The 17,936-nt window shown below is 43.1% G+C and overlaps 1 protein-coding gene across 1 annotated transcript in view; it reads left to right on the forward strand.

The window, feature by feature from the left end:
* Window positions 1-17,936, forward strand: part of LOC137298296 (histone-lysine N-methyltransferase 2C-like) — a 94,949-nt gene that overhangs the window by 29,455 nt on the left and 47,558 nt on the right. The window contains exons 33-49 of the mRNA XM_067830489.1: window positions 1,919-2,246; window positions 3,270-3,469; window positions 3,819-3,892; window positions 4,579-4,629; window positions 6,026-6,200; window positions 7,091-7,177; window positions 7,295-8,248; window positions 8,449-8,580; window positions 9,222-9,355; window positions 10,830-10,907; window positions 12,586-12,775; window positions 13,177-13,320; window positions 13,432-13,628; window positions 13,918-14,434; window positions 14,903-16,662; window positions 17,065-17,167; window positions 17,288-17,330. Of these exons, the coding sequence (XP_067686590.1) occupies window positions 1,919-2,246; window positions 3,270-3,469; window positions 3,819-3,892; window positions 4,579-4,629; window positions 6,026-6,200; window positions 7,091-7,177; window positions 7,295-8,248; window positions 8,449-8,580; window positions 9,222-9,355; window positions 10,830-10,907; window positions 12,586-12,775; window positions 13,177-13,320; window positions 13,432-13,628; window positions 13,918-14,434; window positions 14,903-16,662; window positions 17,065-17,167; window positions 17,288-17,330 (5,167 nt within the window). The remainder of the gene's footprint in view (window positions 1-1,918; window positions 2,247-3,269; window positions 3,470-3,818; window positions 3,893-4,578; window positions 4,630-6,025; window positions 6,201-7,090; window positions 7,178-7,294; window positions 8,249-8,448; window positions 8,581-9,221; window positions 9,356-10,829; window positions 10,908-12,585; window positions 12,776-13,176; window positions 13,321-13,431; window positions 13,629-13,917; window positions 14,435-14,902; window positions 16,663-17,064; window positions 17,168-17,287; window positions 17,331-17,936) is intronic.

The raw sequence follows: 17,936 nt of genomic DNA on the forward strand, positions 1-17,936 counted from the left end.
CAGTATAGTATGCAGGATTCAGGCTTCTTCAAAATATGTTTGGTTCCATCCCAGTGCTGTAAATATGTCTAAAAACAACAGTAGTTTCATCCCGTGTCCTTTAATACTACTTTAAGGGTACTTAATTTGTAGTGGTCAAACATTCTGTAACTTTTTGTTTTTGAGAAGTATATATTAGGACTGGAATATTGCTTATTGGATTTATTTTCTTTTTACCATTTTCGAAGAAGCATCTATTCTTGATCATTTTGAAAAACAAAAAAATGGACCTGAACAGTGCAGTACAGTAGACTTAAAGGTCACATGCAACCAAAAAATCAAACATAATTAAAACACATTTATCACTTATTCATGACATATAATATACAGTGCTGCTTTTAAAAAAACAAACAAAATTATAAGCGTACAATCGCGATTCAAAAGTGCAATATTTTGTACTTGGGCTTACTTCCCCCGAAACGAAGCCCTCGGGAGACCGAACCCAGTCGTAGCGGGTTTATCTGCACTCAAGTGTAACTACGGCTTCCAATTGGCTATTTCATTCGCTGATATGCTGAGGGTTCATTGTGTGTACAGAAAGATGATCTGTTTGATGGGCATTTTAGAAGTATGGCGAGTCATAAGAAAGGAAGATTCTTTATGGATAACAACTGTTATGTGTGTACTTGATGCGTCGTTTCAGTATGGATTCATATACTGTTGTCAAACAAAAAATCATATACACTAAAAGAAGTTGTTATCCATGAACAATGTATATAGAGATGTTAGGTTTTGAAAATACATGTTCTCTGAATTTGCGCTCAATTCAATCAAAAATCATCTCACTAGAGATGGTAAACTACTGCATGGCTGGAATCTGTCATTCGTCCAATTATAAAGCAGGACTTTAAACTGACAAGAGTTCCACCAGTTTCCATCAGATCCAATCATTCGAAAAAAATGAATGTAGTTTGTTTGCAACCCATAGACATAAAAACATGTCATGTGTATCACACCTGCCTAATTACATAATGTGGCAGAGACAGGACTCGGGTGCATGAGTCATAAATCAATCTGTTTTCTTTATTTTGTATAGTCTGATAGGTGTTAAGTTCAAATTGCACGTGGTCAATGATTGAAGCTGTGTATTGCATGTTGTCTTTAGCAGACAGGCAGGCAGACATATAGGTGTCAATAAACCAGACACTGAGCTTTCTCTGAGACAGAGACTGCTTACCACAATCAACAAGTTTTTTGTACGTAACAAGTAGATTATTTACTTGTTTGTGTACACAACCAAGATTAGACTACTGCTGACAACCTCAGACTCTGGACATGCATACTGTTTCAAGCTCCGCGAACCTATTCACTGTGCATGCGTTATGGACGCAGGGCAGCACAGCAGTTAAAACCAGTTTTCCAGAAATTTAATAAAACGTTTTAACTCCGATTTCGCGTTCTTTTTTTTTATCATCGAGTTTTTTTTTCAACTTTATAGGTTGAATTGGCATATTTTATGATTTGTTTTGGTAAGTGGATACCGAAAGGTACCAGAATCTGCAAAGTTGTGTTTTATGTTGCATGTGACCTTAAATATTGTCATTTGTGCCAGTGCTTCTTTCCTTTGTCTATGAGGAGGTATATTTTTAACTTACCTTACCATAGGGCTTATGCATATTACTTCAAGCATCTCTTAGAAGAGATCAGACAGTCGTTGATACGCCATTCTACCGAAGGGCTACTTCATGTATCGACGAGTGTATAGGAACGGAAGTGACGCGATCTCACTAATCGCGCATGCGCGAGCAATCCAAAACTTCACTTTTACTTCAAGCGTCTCACATTTCAGACATGTTTTTTTTGTTTGTTATGCTATTTGCTACTGTGTTTGATATTAAACGAAGACACCTTGTGATATTTATCTCTTTGTTATTTTCAGGTGACAGTCAGTTTCCCCTGCCATTGCCACCACCATCTATTCCAGGGCATCCACTCCAACACCTGCCCCAGCCAAGGCTAGGAGGGATGGGCCCACCTCGGGCCCAGGCTCATGTCCCCCTCCCGGGCCCCAGTCATCTGATGACGGGTCCCACCCAGATGCCCACCCCACTACAGGTGCCAGAACAAGGTTTGGTCCTACCGCCGATGCACTCTCCGTCAATGCAGCCATCTGCAATGCTGTCACCCACCATGCATTCCCCCTCAGACCAGCAGCAGGTGATGCCTCCTGCTGGGAACATGCCACCATTTGGAATGTATGGGCCAGGGTAAGAACTTCTCAGTGTTTCAGTAGTTCCAAAACTGTTTGTTGACCATATGCAGTTTTCAGTGTAGGGGTTGGTTGTTCATTGTCATTATATGTATATGGTCAGCATTCTTTCACGAAAAAATTGTGATATTAACACCTTACCCTAAATACCAGTAGTTAATCATGAGTGTGTTCATTTTGCAATGTTACTGTAAATGTTTTGTATCATAGGTATTTTAAACATCAGTGGCCCATGCTGAGGTTTGGTGAGACATGATTAGAATGATAATGCCAAATCAGCAAGAAGTGATTAAAGTACAACAGTGAGATGATCTGTGGAGTAGCATGTTCCCTTGATGTGGGTAGGGCTAGGTCAACTGGACAATCAAATCAGATTTGCTAATGGGCTTTGTCAGAGTTCCGAGCATCTGTGACCTGCATAACTATGTGCTTTTCTCCCTTATGAAGCTAACATGCCATGACATAAATGGAATGCAGTTCAAGGCAGTGTTAACCTCAGTTCCCTCACTTATGACTCGTGAAGGTCACGGGGTAGAATAGGCCTTCAGCAACCCATGTTTGCCATAAAAGGCGACTCAACTTGTTGTAAGAGGCGACTAGCGGGATCGGGTGGTCAGGCTCGCTGACTTGGTTGACACATGTCATTGGTTCCCAATTGTGCATATCGTTGCTCATGTTGTTGATCAGTGGATTGTCTGGTCCAGACTCGATTATTTACAGACCGCTGCCATATAGCTGGAATATTGCTGAGTGCGGCGTAAAACTAAACTCACTCACTCACTTATGGCCCAGGAGACCCAGTGGACTAATACCACTTGCACCTGTTGAGATTCCTGGTGAGAACAGCTGACCAGCACCTTATTCTAGAACTGGCTGTGATGGGGCTGTTTTGTTGTCTGAATGAGTTTTGTCATCATCCAGACTTGAATTTTACAGGTCACTTGGACAGTGGAATATAGATGGAAAACAGCAATTGATTATAAGAGGCTTCTGTAATTGAGAGATGTTGTTGTTGACACAGCCCTCAGCAGATGAGTCCCAGCTTCTCGGCAGGCCCCAACCCTGCATGGTCACTCAACACAGAGGAAGACCAGCCAGAAACAAGTAGTCGCAGGAACATACTTAAGTGGGAGAATGACGAGGCTTTAGGTCTCAATGCCACCATATCGGCAGTGCTTTATGTCAACACCAACCATCCAAACCTCAAAACAGATTACCCTGGTGAGTTCTCGTCTGAATTGTTTGGTAGAATTGAAACTGCTAGCTATCTCTGAAGGGGAAAAGTAACTACTCAAATGAACTTAACACATTATTTCGTATTGTGTTTAATCTGTCTTGTTTTTCTAGATAAATTATGTTACTGTGAAAGCATTCTGTTTCCTTTATAGTTGAAGATTTTAGAAAGTGTGAGAAGGCAGACATCTCATCTCATAATAATTTGTTTGTTTCAGCTGTTAAATTAAGTTTAAAATATTTTATTTTTCTCAGATTTGGAACAACAAAAGATATTATTTCCCATGTGATTTTTGTGAAAGTGAAGAAAGTTTCAGTGACATTGTTATATTTATAGACTGGGCGGAAAGGTCAAAGCAGATAGCCAAGCTGTGGAAGAAACTGACACCAGAGGAGAAGGCCCCTTTCTTGGTAAGACACCAACCATAGACCAAGCTTGACTTATGGCTGAAAGTGGTGAGTGATGAGGCTGAAAGCAGTGGATATCGTGTTTGAAAGTGGTTAATCTCATAGCTGAAAGCAGTGGATATCGTGTTTGAAAGTGGTTAATCTCATAGCTGAAAGTAGTGGATATCGTATTTGAAAGTGGTTAATCTCATAGCTGAAAGCAGTGGATATCGTGAATCTCATAGCTGAAAGTAGTGGATATCGTGTTTGAAAGTAGTTAATCTCATAGCTGAAAGTAAATGACAACATGTTTGAAAGTAGATGTTAACGTGAAAGTAGTTTATAACATGGCTAAAAGTAGTTATTGCTGTGCCTGAAAGTTGATATTAAGACTGAAACTTGTGGATGTCATAGTATGTATGCCTTTCTTGACATACATAGATGCTGTGATAGTTTGAAAGTGCTGGATGGTATTTTGACAGAAATAGAAATGTGGGAATTTCAGACTAGAATCTCTTATTCCAGTGATAATTGTAAACGATTTTGTTATTCTGTCCAAGATGAAGGACTCCCAGTTATTTAACGACAGACTGCCGTTTTTTCTCCATGTTATTTGTGTTGGGAATAGCTTTGTGATGATACATGAAACACGAGACTCATTAACGCGTCATTGCTCATTCTGACATGAAATTTATCTCATTTTTTAATAGGCAAAAGCGCGAAAGAACAGGACAAGCAGTCGAGTCCAGAAAGCTCAGAAGGTGTGTACACTTTATTCCCTGTCACAAGGTGGTGGGGGTATGTAGGTTTTAGCTCTGTCCATCCGTCTGATATGGTGGGGACAGGTTTTCTCAGAAACAGTTATTGATAGGGAAACCAAATTTGGTAAGTGTTTTGTGGACATGAATGCCTTGATTTAGTTTGGAAACGGAAACTGTTTACAGAGTTATTGCTCTTGTCATGTGTTCTTATCCCCAGCAACATCTTGTGTCGGGTGTGAAAATGGACTCTGTATGTGCACATTTGTCTTTTCACATTTTTCTTTTACGGAGAATAACTTTCATACCATTCAGTATTTTTTTCACCAAACTAAGCACATAGATCTTGTGGTCTTCTGGTGCCATTTTTGTGTTTCCATGGGAACAAGTTGGACTTTACTATTTGGAATTTACTATTTCTTGGAGCAGAAGCTGACAAACTGAAATTAGGGTTATTGCTTTTTCCCCAGAACCATGCAATATTTCTTCACCATTAGACATTGTCATAATGCACAGACATATTCATGAAGAATATTTTGCCATTGCGTGGGATATTGATGACTTTGCCTTCTTGCTTGACTTAGTGCACAGTGTACCCAGTGGGGACAGATTTTCCTAAAAGGCCTTGTAGATAGGGAAAACTAATTTGGTATATGTTTTCAGGACATGAATGTCATGGTAGAGTTACAAAAAACAAACAAACCAGGAACCGTGTTACAATTCTTAACTGAGTCATGGCCCTTATCATGCATTTCTTAGTGCATGCTGTCCTCAAATAATTGACATATATGACCTGCTTCCACCAAGCGACATTGGTAACACACACAATGGTTTTGTTTATGGTGATAGGTGATTCACTATATGCTTTAACTTACAGGCACTGTCACCTTATCCATGTGCTATATGTTATAGGACCTGTGATCTTCTCTATATGATTTTTCTTATGGGTGCTCTGTTCTTTGTTGACTTAACAGTGTTCCTGTCAGTAGCCATTAGGAGCTGATGTATTGCTATTTGTAAGAATGAATAGTTGTCAAAGTAGGAACAGAACAGACCATGTCTTCTTGATCTTCATGGTTTCTTTCATAGTGCTTCTGTAGTGAACACCTGCTCTTCATAGTACTGTGTCAGCATCTAGTAGGAATTTAATTTTTTACCTGAAACTTGACAGGAGAAAGACATAATCATTCTGGAATATCTGGAATGAAAATGATTTTCTTCTCGTCACACCATTATGGTATCATAGTTAGAACCTACCTCTAGCCAATAGGCCTATGCTTATAACAGTTTCTGCAGGCTTCTTGAAATTCCCTGCTGTTTTAACATGGGTGAGTAAGGGTTTGAGTTTATTTCTAACACAGCGGGAATCTCTGATACTAACATCTGTTGTTTAATGCAGCAAGTTACCCTTGAGCTTAATCGTCGGCAGCAGGAGGCACGTGAACGCCGTGATTGTTTGTCCATGCCGCCACCCCCAGCCCCTCCCCCACTCCCCTCTCCAGGGGCCCAGGGACAAGGGATGCAGGACCAGTTCATGATGCCCCCACAGCAGCTGTCTCCACAGGGAATGGAAGGTGAGTGTCCTTAACCCACAGGATATCGCTCACTTACCCATACTTGCCCTGAGCCTGCAGCAGATTTATTTAATGAAAACACCCAAAATAGTACTAAAAATAGCAGTCATTTCATGTACTGTACTTAAGAGATAGATATCATGGGTTGGCCAATTTCCAGATGTTATTGAGTATTTGAAGCACACAAATTTTTCATTTGAAACCTCTGGCATTTCAGGTTGTTGTTGAGTATTTGAGGCACAGGAATTTGTTTGGAACTTTAGGCTTTAGTCAGAGGATTCAGGTAGAATATTCCTTTACTTCAAATAGTCAACGCCGAACACATGATGCTTATCAACACTGTAAGTACAGAAGTGAACCAAAAGTACCACATTAGTTTTACTGTGTCCACTCATTGACATCAAGTACATGCAGAGCAGTGAAGTGTCCTCACTTGACAGTTTGGGCTGGTTCCCATGGCTGTTTCTGCAAAAAAGCAGTTGTATGTGATATTTGTACATATTGATATGCAGCTAATAGTCTTGCAATTTCAGGGTGTAAAATACCATTTGATCATATTCTTCAACCAATCAGATTTTTTAAATTACGCCGTGACTTCATGTTTACAAGTATAATTAACTAACAAGATATGTAGAAGTAACGTGTACTTGATGATTTTTTATTCTAAACAATTGCACAGCGGAAGATTATTGTTGAGACCTCACAATTTTTGCTTGTTGTTAACATTAAACACAGAAAGAACCACACAAACACTCACTAAATATCAGCTAACTACAAGCTGTCATAAATATTTATGCAAATGTAACTATTCTTAGTAAGTAAGTATACGTGGCTATATATAGTAAGTAAGCCTGTTCCCAAGCATGTAATATGATGAATAACTGTTCCAGTGCGAAGACCTGGCATGGAGGGTGTGTTACCTGGCATGATGTCTCCACGCCACCCAGGTATGCAGAGTCCAGGTAGACCTATGGAAGGTGAGATCATTCATTGTATTAGTTTTCCATTGGTAAGGGTTATTATATGATGCGAGCAATCTGAATGTTTGAATTGCTACCAGGAATACTAAGGCTGCATATTTGTACTGCTGACAGGACAACAGTTGACGCCAGGCCACAGCCCCCTACAGAGCCCTCTGGGGACAGGACCAATGCCAAGACCTCCATGGGGAGGAGATGAGTCCTTCCAAAAGTCCCCAGTTGGCCCCGGAATAGAGGGTTTCCCTCCTCGTACAATCGAACAATTGGGCCCACGGCCTGGTGTTGAGAACTTACCCCCAGGTGCTGTTCCTCCCCGACCCCCAGAGACGGCTGTCAGACCACCACAGCCTAATCCGGACCCTTACGCGTTTCAACCATCCACACCTCTTGCTGGGGATCAGTTCCCTGAGGGGCAGAGACCTTTATCTCATCCTCCCCGAACAGTACCTGTTTCTCAGCCATATGATCCTTATCACCAGCCACCTGGTACGCCAAGACAAACCCTTGAAGAAGATCCTTATGCTAAGATGCCGGGAACACCAGGCATTCCTCAGTCAAGACCATATGACCCATACAGTAGACAGCCAATGACACCACATCCTGCAACTTCTGTCGCAGATTCATTCAAAACACCTTCTCAACGACCTCCAGGGCCAGGAGACCCATATCCCCAGTCTCCGGGAACACCGAGATCTGCAGTCATGGATCCATACCTCCAGCGGCCACGCCTCCCTCTACCACAGTCTCCAGGTGGACATGCAAGTGCCCCCCGCCCCGGAGACCCCATGATGAGGATGCGACAGCCAGCTCCGGACCCCTACGCCTTTTCCCCTGGCACACCTAGAGCTGCCTCAGGGCAAGAAGAACCATTCTTTCATCCTCGTCCTGGGCCAGGTGGTATGACTCACGGACTACGGCAACAAATGATGCAGCAGCTGTCACCACGGATGAGACATCCGTCTCCAGAACATTTCCAGCAGCAGCAGCAGCCTCAGCAACCAGCACCGCAGCCTCCAACCTCTCAACCTACCGATCCTTATAGTCAACAGCCGATGACACCACATCCAGGTTAGATATATGTCAGTTATGAAAATCATGACAATAAGGCATTTATTTTGGATAATATTATTGGAGTTCATGAGATTTAGCCTTTTGTGTGACATGTTTGTGGAAAGTAACTTACAGTTACCTCATGAATTGTTTCTTTCAGTATTATGTTTAACTTGGACTGAGGTGACTGAATCAGTACAGAGATGTATTTTTTGTAGGTCTACCACATTCACCCCAGTCTCCTCACTCCACTCCTGGGGCTCTCCGACACCCAGACCAGCAGTTCCCCACACGGCCACCCCTCCTGTCTCGCTCACAGAGTCTCCCAGACCCCTACAGTCAGCCACCAGGTAAACAGCCCCCACGAACTCATTCCCAGGCACACAGCTGGCCAAGTTTCAGGCCTTGTGTAGAGATGTATCCCCTGTGGACACCATTAGTGCTAAGATAGTTGTACATGCCATGTATTAACTGATTAACTCGCAACTGTCATAGTGCTGAGAGTGCATCAAAAATCTAGACTCTGGTTTGTATATTTGTTTGACCCTGCTATGTTTATATATTAGTCAGCGCCATGCCGCTGGTGATGGTTTTTATCAAAGAGGCAGCTGTCGGCATAACGATTGGATTTTGATATGTAAAGCTGACATACGGTGATATGATGTCAACAATTTAAAAGTGGGGTTAATCCAACCGATTCAGCCATGGTTATTTTGATTCTGCTACTTCCTAAAAGACACTTCATATCAACAGGAACAGTATTGGTATATTGTTCAATGTATTATTGGTCCAAGGTTAGGTTGGGAGTGTTAGTTAAAAGAAAGCATCTACTGTTATCTTTGCTTCTCAGACTTGCTGAAGGAGAAGCTTGATGGATTGGTTGTTCAGTTTGGTTGTGTCCATGCAAGCACCTGTTTGTCTGGTCTAGATTTTATTTATTATAAGATGTTGCCTGCTTTTGCATCAACAGGCTTGATGTTGCTGTTCACAGGCACACCGCAACCAGGCGATGTGGGAATGGCACGGACGCTGTCACAGCTGAGTCCTGGCAGTGGCATGGGTATCAGGGGTCCAAGACCGCCGTTTATGCAGCAGGAGAAGCCCATGCATCCAGAGAGCGCCATGGTAGGCTGGATGTTGTGTGCTGTGCTGTTTTCATACATGCATACTCTCTGTGGGGATAACTTCCCTGGAAATAATTACACATGGGCTTTCCCCAGTTGTGTGTGTTGTGTGTGTTTGTCTAACATTATAACAGCAATAATGTCTATGTTTTCTGGAATTTCATTATTAATAATACTTGCTACTACACAAACTCTACTGACTGACTCTAATGCTAGGTTCCAGAGTAGTAATTCCCACAAGAGTATTGCAGTTTAACTGTGCTTCCTTCTGCATGAGTAGATCTACATCAATTTGGGTGAAGGGCACTAAGTCTAGTAGCATTTTTATTTATGCATCTGCACTTTGATTTATATTGTCCTAGATTCAAATCGTAAACAGCTTTTGCCAAGACTGGCTTCATGTTTTAATAAGTTCATCATATAATGCTACGCTGTGTACAGTCAGTAGCGTTGTAATTGTTAATGTTAATGCACGTAGTATGAGCTCATAGTGTAGATATTAATTTGTGTTCTTATTAAAACTTCATTTAACATGACTCTAATACCAGACATGACATTTGTCCTCAACTTGAGTTCAGACTTTGAAGAGAAAACAACGATTCGGCTCTGTGGTTGAGATAGGCTAACTTAGAACTAACTGAAGAGCTACGACATTGTAGCAACTATCTTCGTTTGCAACCACATCAAAGTAAGTTTTCAAATATTCACAAATTTATTGTTCCGTCAGTTCTCAGTGTAAAAGTTAAGGATTGTGACTATTTTGTTGTTGTTGAAGAATAGATTGTTGCTTGGAGTAGACTGTAGTAGGATTCAGTAGGCTGTCAGCTGTTTTTTTTTAGTTTAGGGCTTTGCAAGTGGGAGAATCAAAAGTTAAGATGCATGGTAAAAGAAGTGTAAAGATTCACTGCCCTTTGCAGTTACTGTGTTTTATAATTATAATGTGTCTTGGCAATTGTTAAGGTTTCCATTGTGCCCCAGTCCCCAAATCACTTTAAGATATGTCTGTCAGTGTATGTTTATGTCCCAACAGTTCCTTTGTCAGTGGGACAGTGGGATAGCCTAGTGGTTAAAGCGTTCACTCGTCACGCTGAAGACCCGGGTTCGATTCCCCACACGGGTACAATGTGTGAAGCCCATTTTCTGGTGTCCCCTGCTGTGATATTGCTGGAATATTGCTAATAGTGGCGTAAAACTAAACTCACTCACTCACTCCTTTGTCAGACATTTTTCAGAAGTGTCAGTGTTAGTGACAGGTGACCACCGAGTGAAACTTCAGCATTATCATGTCTGTTTAGTCATCATGTATATATTGGGCTATAGGTTTTTGAAAGTTGGACTGAGACAATGGAGCAATTGTCCATGTTTCTTATGACTGAGAAAGCAATATATTGAGCTAGTTTGATGTGGCTGCAAGGTGAAGACAAGTTGTGCACAGGTAGTATCAACTCTGACTGTCCTATGTTGTACGTCTCTAGCTTCAACAACTATACAGCCGACGGCACTCACACTTAGCTGCAGGATCTTGGCCTAGTTCTATCTCACACACTCTCTTGGTAAGTGGCACTGTCCTTGCCCAGCTGTCGGTTGGTTGTGCATGCAGTGTTGCTGTTTTTATGTTGTCATTGTTGATCCTCACATCCACAGAAGCATAAAGGGCTCAGATTACTGGCAGTGCTGCTGCTTCGGAACCAATGCCTTCTCCTAGATACAGTAGAAGCAGTGGATGATTTGTTATCGATATTTGCAATTTGTAAAGAAATCAGGATCTAAAACAGAAATCTAAATCATGTTGAACCCACTGGTCCAAAAATTCAGTAAATTTAGTCATTTATATAGTACCGGTATGTCATTCCTGTAAGAAATAAGAATGTTGTGTTTTAGTATAGTATTCAGGGCACTTTGTGACAAAGTGTTGTTAATCATACAGCTATCTTGATTCCTGTGCTTGAGCAGAGACTTACAGTTGTCCTGGGACAGCACTGTGGAACATGGCGCTGATATTATGTTGCCTGACTCTGTAGCTCCCATTATGCTTCTGTTACTGCTTCTGTGTTCTTGTGTTCACTAGTCTAGTTTAGTCATTTACAGCTGATTGTGCATTTTGTGTTTTAAGTGCCATGGCATTTGAAGGCAAGCAGTAGAACTGGGTAGATTGTGCTTGCTCCTGGGTTGGTGAGTTTCTACTCATTTGGTGAGTTTGAGCCAATTACCTATTATTTCTGCCAGTTCTCTGGATCATGGCAGAGCGCCAGTGCAACTAGCACTTGAAAAGTTAATCACAGCCATTTATGTGTACTCTATAATGAAAGAGATGATTTGATGATGTCTGTTCCAGTGTACGCCACAAGCCACCCACATACCCTGTATTGTAGTGTTTTCTCCCAGTTGTAAGTCCAACATTAATGGACCTCCCCCTTGTGTACCATCACTGTACCATACCACCCTCAGCGTAACATCAGCCTCACTGATGTGTGTGTGTGTGTGTGTGTGTGTGTGCGTGCGTGCGTGCGTGCGCGTTCCGATCTGCACTTGTTGTGTATGTGTCCAGACTCATACAGTTTTCTTTATGTTTGAAATTAGTTGATGAGGAATGGTTGGCACTGTTCCATGCTTATTGCACAAGCTGACAAACATGGGATTTCGATGGTCAACATGGCTCATGGATATGGATGACAGCCAGGAAAACTTATCTCAATCGAGACCTGTCTGATCTTCTCAGAATTTACATGTCTTGGCACTTGAATTAGTTTTCAGGAAGAATTATCTTGTTGCTTGAAGGAGGCACAGGTGGTGATTTGCTATACAGAGTTGCATCCCTTTTGCGGGCCAAGAACCTGTAATCGTTGGTTTGAACATACCCTTCTCCTGTGTTTCTGTGTTTGTCAGACTATACCTGTGCTTGTAGGTTTCAGATTAAGCAGTAAATGCTGTGACCTTACTATTTTGGGCTTTCTTGCCACCTAAGGCTGACACACCATGATGTAACTGGAATGAAGTGTCACTTGGCCAAACTAACTCGCACTCCTTGCCTGAAAGGCAGGTCATATGACCAATGCATAAAGACATTTGTAGCAGTACAAACAGCCTTTGCCTTTGATAATTGCTGCTATTGAACATGGGTTTCTCTGGTCAAGAGAAGTTGTAGACAGGGTATTTCTCTGTCTTCCACTAATGTTTGAACTGACTGACTGTGTGTGTTCATCATGTTAGACATACAACCTGTGTTGTTAGGGCCCTGGAGGGGAGGCCCTGGAGGGAACAGACCGCAGCAACCAGCACCAGCAACTGCGGGAGATCCTGGCACAGCAGATCATGAGGTCACAGAAAATTAGGAAGCAGCAAGAGGAATCAGAGAAGGCAAAAGGCCCCCAGTGGCCACCACAGGATGGCGTCCCTCAGGGCCTTCCTGGCACGCCACCGGGTATGCACTGTATTATAGGACCATGTTGTGTCATCGTTACGTCTGTAGTTTACATGCAGGGTTAAGATCATCTTGTAGGAAAGGGCTATCTACACTGATGTTTTGAATAACTTAACAAATTTGTGCCCTATCTTAGGTATTTTGATGTATATGTAACAAACAGGCCATGGTTACTACACTAAAAGAAAATTCTGAAAACTTCTATCAGTATGTTTATTACATGGCCATTGTTTTAACCTTATCACAGAAACATCCATGAATATGCATTAGGGAGTTGACAGAAAACATATACTTCAGAATGGGTTTATGATTGTGTAGTTCTGCAAATGTTTCACAAGTAGCTCGAATGTCTTCTTCATATCGTTGAGCTTCTAATGAAAGTATTATTTTGTATTTGACAGGTATGCCACCAAGGTACATGGAGGGAGGACCACGGCCACCCCCAGGATTCTCTGAACAAGTCCCAGGGGTGGGTCACCCTGAACGGTGGGCTGCTCTTCGACACAGGATGGTGAGACCACCTAACCCCGGACAGTTTGGAGCAGGTAAGTTTTCCTAGAGTGGTTTATTCTTTCAGGTTAGGAATAGAATTAATAAATTAAGAGATACTGAGCACAGGGCCGTGCACCCATAATGATCCATTGTGTATATTGCAGAAGGAGAAGGGTTTGGTCCGAGAGGTCAGTTTGAAGTCAGACCAGGATTCCCCGCTGGCATGAGGCAGCCTCGCCCCCCAGGACCTGGGATGCCACCGCGTCAAGCATTCCCTCCAGGGACAGGGCCTAACCAGGGGCCCCGTATTGGATCGCCAGGACACGGCCCTTTTCCTCCTGGATCCATGGCTGGACAACCAGTAAGTCATTGTTGTCTCATAGTTTTCTGTAAAACAAAGTTCCTTTAGCCAGTGCAGTTTGAAGAGAACAGGAATTTGCAATATATCTGAAGGCCCTATTCTACTTAACAGTCATAGCACCAAGAGAGTATCAGCCAAAATGCTTTACTTTGTGTGAACACATCTTTGAATTCGTGGCAAGATGCTGCTGCAGTGTTGCTGAATGGAGCTTCATAACACTCTTAAAATGTGTTAAATAATGGAATGTTTTGATGTATGCACCCTTTTGTCAGCACCCATTTCTCTCCAGTTCATGCAGGCTATTCAAGATCACCTGGCATCTCAGGCCAGTCAGTCTCCAGGCCATCCCATGATGTCGCCCATAGCTGTTAGCACTGCCACAACTCAGGGAGCTGGCTTCCCACCTCCAACCTCTGAGGGCCTTCCTTCCATGGCATTGCAGCATGCGCCAGCAGTCGGGGGAGATGGTGTCCCCCCTACAGGCGTCCCCCCACAGTTCCAGGGTCCAGATCAGAAGCTGACACCCCCAGGTGCCAGGCAGATGCTCCCACCCTTTGTCAGGCAAGCATCACAATCCACACCAGCACAGTCAGAAGAGGACTTGTTTCAGGAAACACCGCTCACTTCAACCCGAGATCCCATGATCTCAGAGAACAACTTAAAGGCACAGGCGCCGGGAGAGGGTTTAGATGAAGCAGGACTCTCCACTCAGAGCGAACAGCTGCACTTGTCTGACATTGACCTGAAGGTGGCAAAGCAGCCCATGTCTTCTGAAGATGAGAAACATGAAGATGATGACTTGCTGAGTGAGTTGCTGCTGACCTTTTAGTCTAATTAACATGCAGTAAAGTCTTGATAACTTAATGTCAAGTTATTCATAAATACAGAACCATAGTGTATATACAGGTTCTGCTGGTACTTTCAAGTTACTTTATCTTACTGACGTATCAGCATTATATGTTATAAGTTAATGAGCGTTTCTTCAGATATTGCATAAACATTTATTAAACCAATCAGTAGGGCATTATATTGGCTGAAGGATTGGATACTTTGGTAGGAATCATATGTACAGTGATTTCCTGTTTCTGGCTTTGTGAGCAATATTCGTAATCCTTGCAACTTTTTTTTGTAAAATGCTTCATTCTCCAGAGGAGAGAGCATCAAAATGTCAAGAATTTAAGTCTTGTGTTGTGCAGTTATTTCATGCCATGATTAAGACACATTAGGCAGCCAGGGTGGCCACAGATCTAGTCATTCTAAACATTTTCTTTCAGGTGCAGATGGAACATTTGACATCCTGAAGTTTGCAGATCCAGAACTGGGATCTGATGATGACAAATTCCTTGATGAGCAGCTGGATCTGATTGATGGTACCAGCAAACCTGAGGAAACAAAAACTGACCAGCCACCGAAGCACGAAGTTGCATCCACATCAGTGAGGCCAGAACAAGAGAGATCAGAAGAGAAGCCAGTAGTACCTGCAGCTGCAGTGGATGAAGCAGGGAAGGAAACGGATGATGATAAGTCACAAGACCAGAAAGCTAATCCTGCCAAAGATTTCCAAGCCAAATTCCTTGAGTTTAGCCAGAAGAGGCAAGAACAGTATGCATTAGATGCAGCTAGACTTGCTAAAGATGGGAAAAAGGATGAGAAGGACAAAAAAGTTGGTGGGGCAAAGGAAACAAAGCAGGGTGTCAGTCATATAGCAGCATTACTGCAAGGCACAGAACCTATAGGATCCAGACTGGAAAGAAGTGAAATAGAGAAGAGGTTGCAGGCTGGGGTCAGAGCATCTGAAGCTGGAAAGCCTCAGACAGATCCTCTTGGTCTGGGTCTGGGACAGAGGCCAGGATTGGGTCCCGGCATGTCCCCGCTACACCACGGCCCTAGTCCTCATCAGGGCCCACTGACGCCGGTCCACATGTCTCCATCGGGCAGTGTCGGGGTGCCAGGTACACCAGGACTTCCTTCACCAAAGTTCATTCCCTCTCCAAGAAGTGGGCAGCCATCCCCAAGAACTCCCAATATGCACAGTCCTTTCAGCCAGATGCCTGTACATTCCCCTCACAGCCAGCCTGTGACTCCAGGGGCATCTCAGCTGTCACCATTCTCCACCTCAGTTCAGTCTCCATTCAGTCCTCCAGTTTCAGCCCAGTCTCCTTTTGGCTCTGGTATGGTATCAGCTCCATTGTCTCCATACTCACAAGGAGCACAGCCCAGACCAGTGCTCAGTCACAGTCAGACCAGCTTCGGTCCCAATACACCACAAGGAATGCTCAACCCATCATCTCAAACTGGACACCCGCAAGCTCAGTCCTTTCCAATGCATCATTCACCCAGAGCCACCATCACTCCGACCAACCAATACACACAGGGGACATACGGGCAGCAGCTGAACCATGTACCCCCCAGAGGGAGCACCTTGACGCCAACCCCCAGCAGTATTTTGTATGGACAATCTATAGCTTCACAACATGGAATACGAAACCAAGGACCAAGACTTCCGTTTCCACAAGTGAGTCAGTCAAGTGCGGAGGAGGGACAAGATCGACCTGTCCTGCAGGGACAGGAGGGGGTACCCCCGCCTGTGGCAATGAGCCAGGCTGGCATGCCAGGACAGCCCCCCAGTTCAATTGCCCAGCAGTTACAGGGAGAAGCAGCAGCAGAGATTGCCAAGCTTCTACACCAGGGTAATATGGCCTCTGTTTCAATGGCTGGGCCAGGCCCTCAGGGAATAGGAGGGATGAGACCGGAGAGACCTGGGATGCCACAGACATCTCATCCTAACCTGCAGCAGCAACTTGCACATGGTCATCCTGGAATGGGACCAAGGGGCTTGCCACCAGGCTATGTTGGACAAGGACAAGCACGGTTGCAACACCCAGGCATGAGGCTGTTAGGACCCAGGGTGCCAGGATACCCTGGACCAGGGGGACCAGGAGGACCAGGGGGACCAGGAATGGTTCGACCAGCTCAGATGCCTCCACCTCAACCTAAGGAACAGTCGACACTATTGGATGAACTTCTGGAACAGGTGAGAATCTAAATGTATAATTCCCTGATATCCAGCTCATTTTAATCCCCAGTATGGAATTTTGGGTGGAATTATCCATACAATCATCTTGAATGAAACAGTCTTGAGTTGATCAAGTAGTTACATGTGTGTTATGTAGTTGATAGTCCATGGATGAGTTACAACAAAGAAATTTAGTGTGATTTGGTGTCATGTACTGATGGTCCAGTAAAGTTGTTTGTTTGGAGGTTGCCAACTCTGTGATTTTTCATGCATGGTGATGTTGACGCAAGGGAGATGTTTCAGAAGTTTAAGTTTGTCATATGACTGACATTGATGTAACTCTTATGTTGCTGTAAAGTTGATGTTACTGTAACTGATGTTGCTGTAATGTTGATGTTTCTGATGTTGGTGTGGTTGCAGGAGAAGCAAGAGCAGAAGCGTCAAGCAGAGCAGCAAGCGTTAATCCATCGGCGTGAAATCGGAGGAAAACCAGAAGCCATGATGCCGCCGGGTCTGAGACCAGGTTGATGTCTATTTCACAAATTCTATTTGTACCTCTAAAACTTGAATGTCTCATAACAAAATTGAAGTTGCGAGTGTTTCATGTTGTATTTCTTACTCATGCTCCTTTATATTTCCATAGTTCTGGGGCAGCACATGATAGGACCTCGCCTGGAAGCACAAAGGTACGTCACAGTAATATTATCACGTCATAAGACATAATCATAAGTCACTGTTATGATACAGGGGTTAAGATCATGTGCTAACATTACTTTGTACAAGCTTTTTACAATAGCTGTAGCTGATAGTGTGTAAATAGAAGATATAAACATGAACCCCTACTTTTATGAGATTTCACTTTTTTCAAAACTTGTGGGTTTTTTTTGTTGGGGCTCCTTTCATGAAGCAGCCTTAACTAAGGTTAACCTTATCTCCCACTCTTTATCATTGCACTAGGGTTACCTTAATGACTTATGATCACCTTAGTGCTTTGTGAAAGGAGGCCCTGTTCAGTATGTATCGACTGTCTTGTGTTCAGTGTGTCTATAGGCGATTGAAGCACTCAGCTCAGATATTACTTTATTTGAAGAAGGATATTGACATGTTTCTTTAATTAACGTTCAGATCAGATCAAATGTATTAAGTGTTTATCCCCCCAGCTTGTAATGCGGGGGGATATAGTCGACGCCTCATCTGTCCGTTCGTAATCATTTTGTTTCCAGAGCATAACTCAGAAACCGTTCGATATTTTTAGACCAAACTTGATAGATATAATAATCTCAACTTATAGT

The sequence above is a fragment of the Haliotis asinina genome, chromosome 10, assembly GCF_037392515.1.
Source record: "Haliotis asinina isolate JCU_RB_2024 chromosome 10, JCU_Hal_asi_v2, whole genome shotgun sequence".
Lineage (NCBI taxonomy): Eukaryota > Metazoa > Mollusca > Gastropoda > Lepetellida > Haliotidae > Haliotis > Haliotis asinina.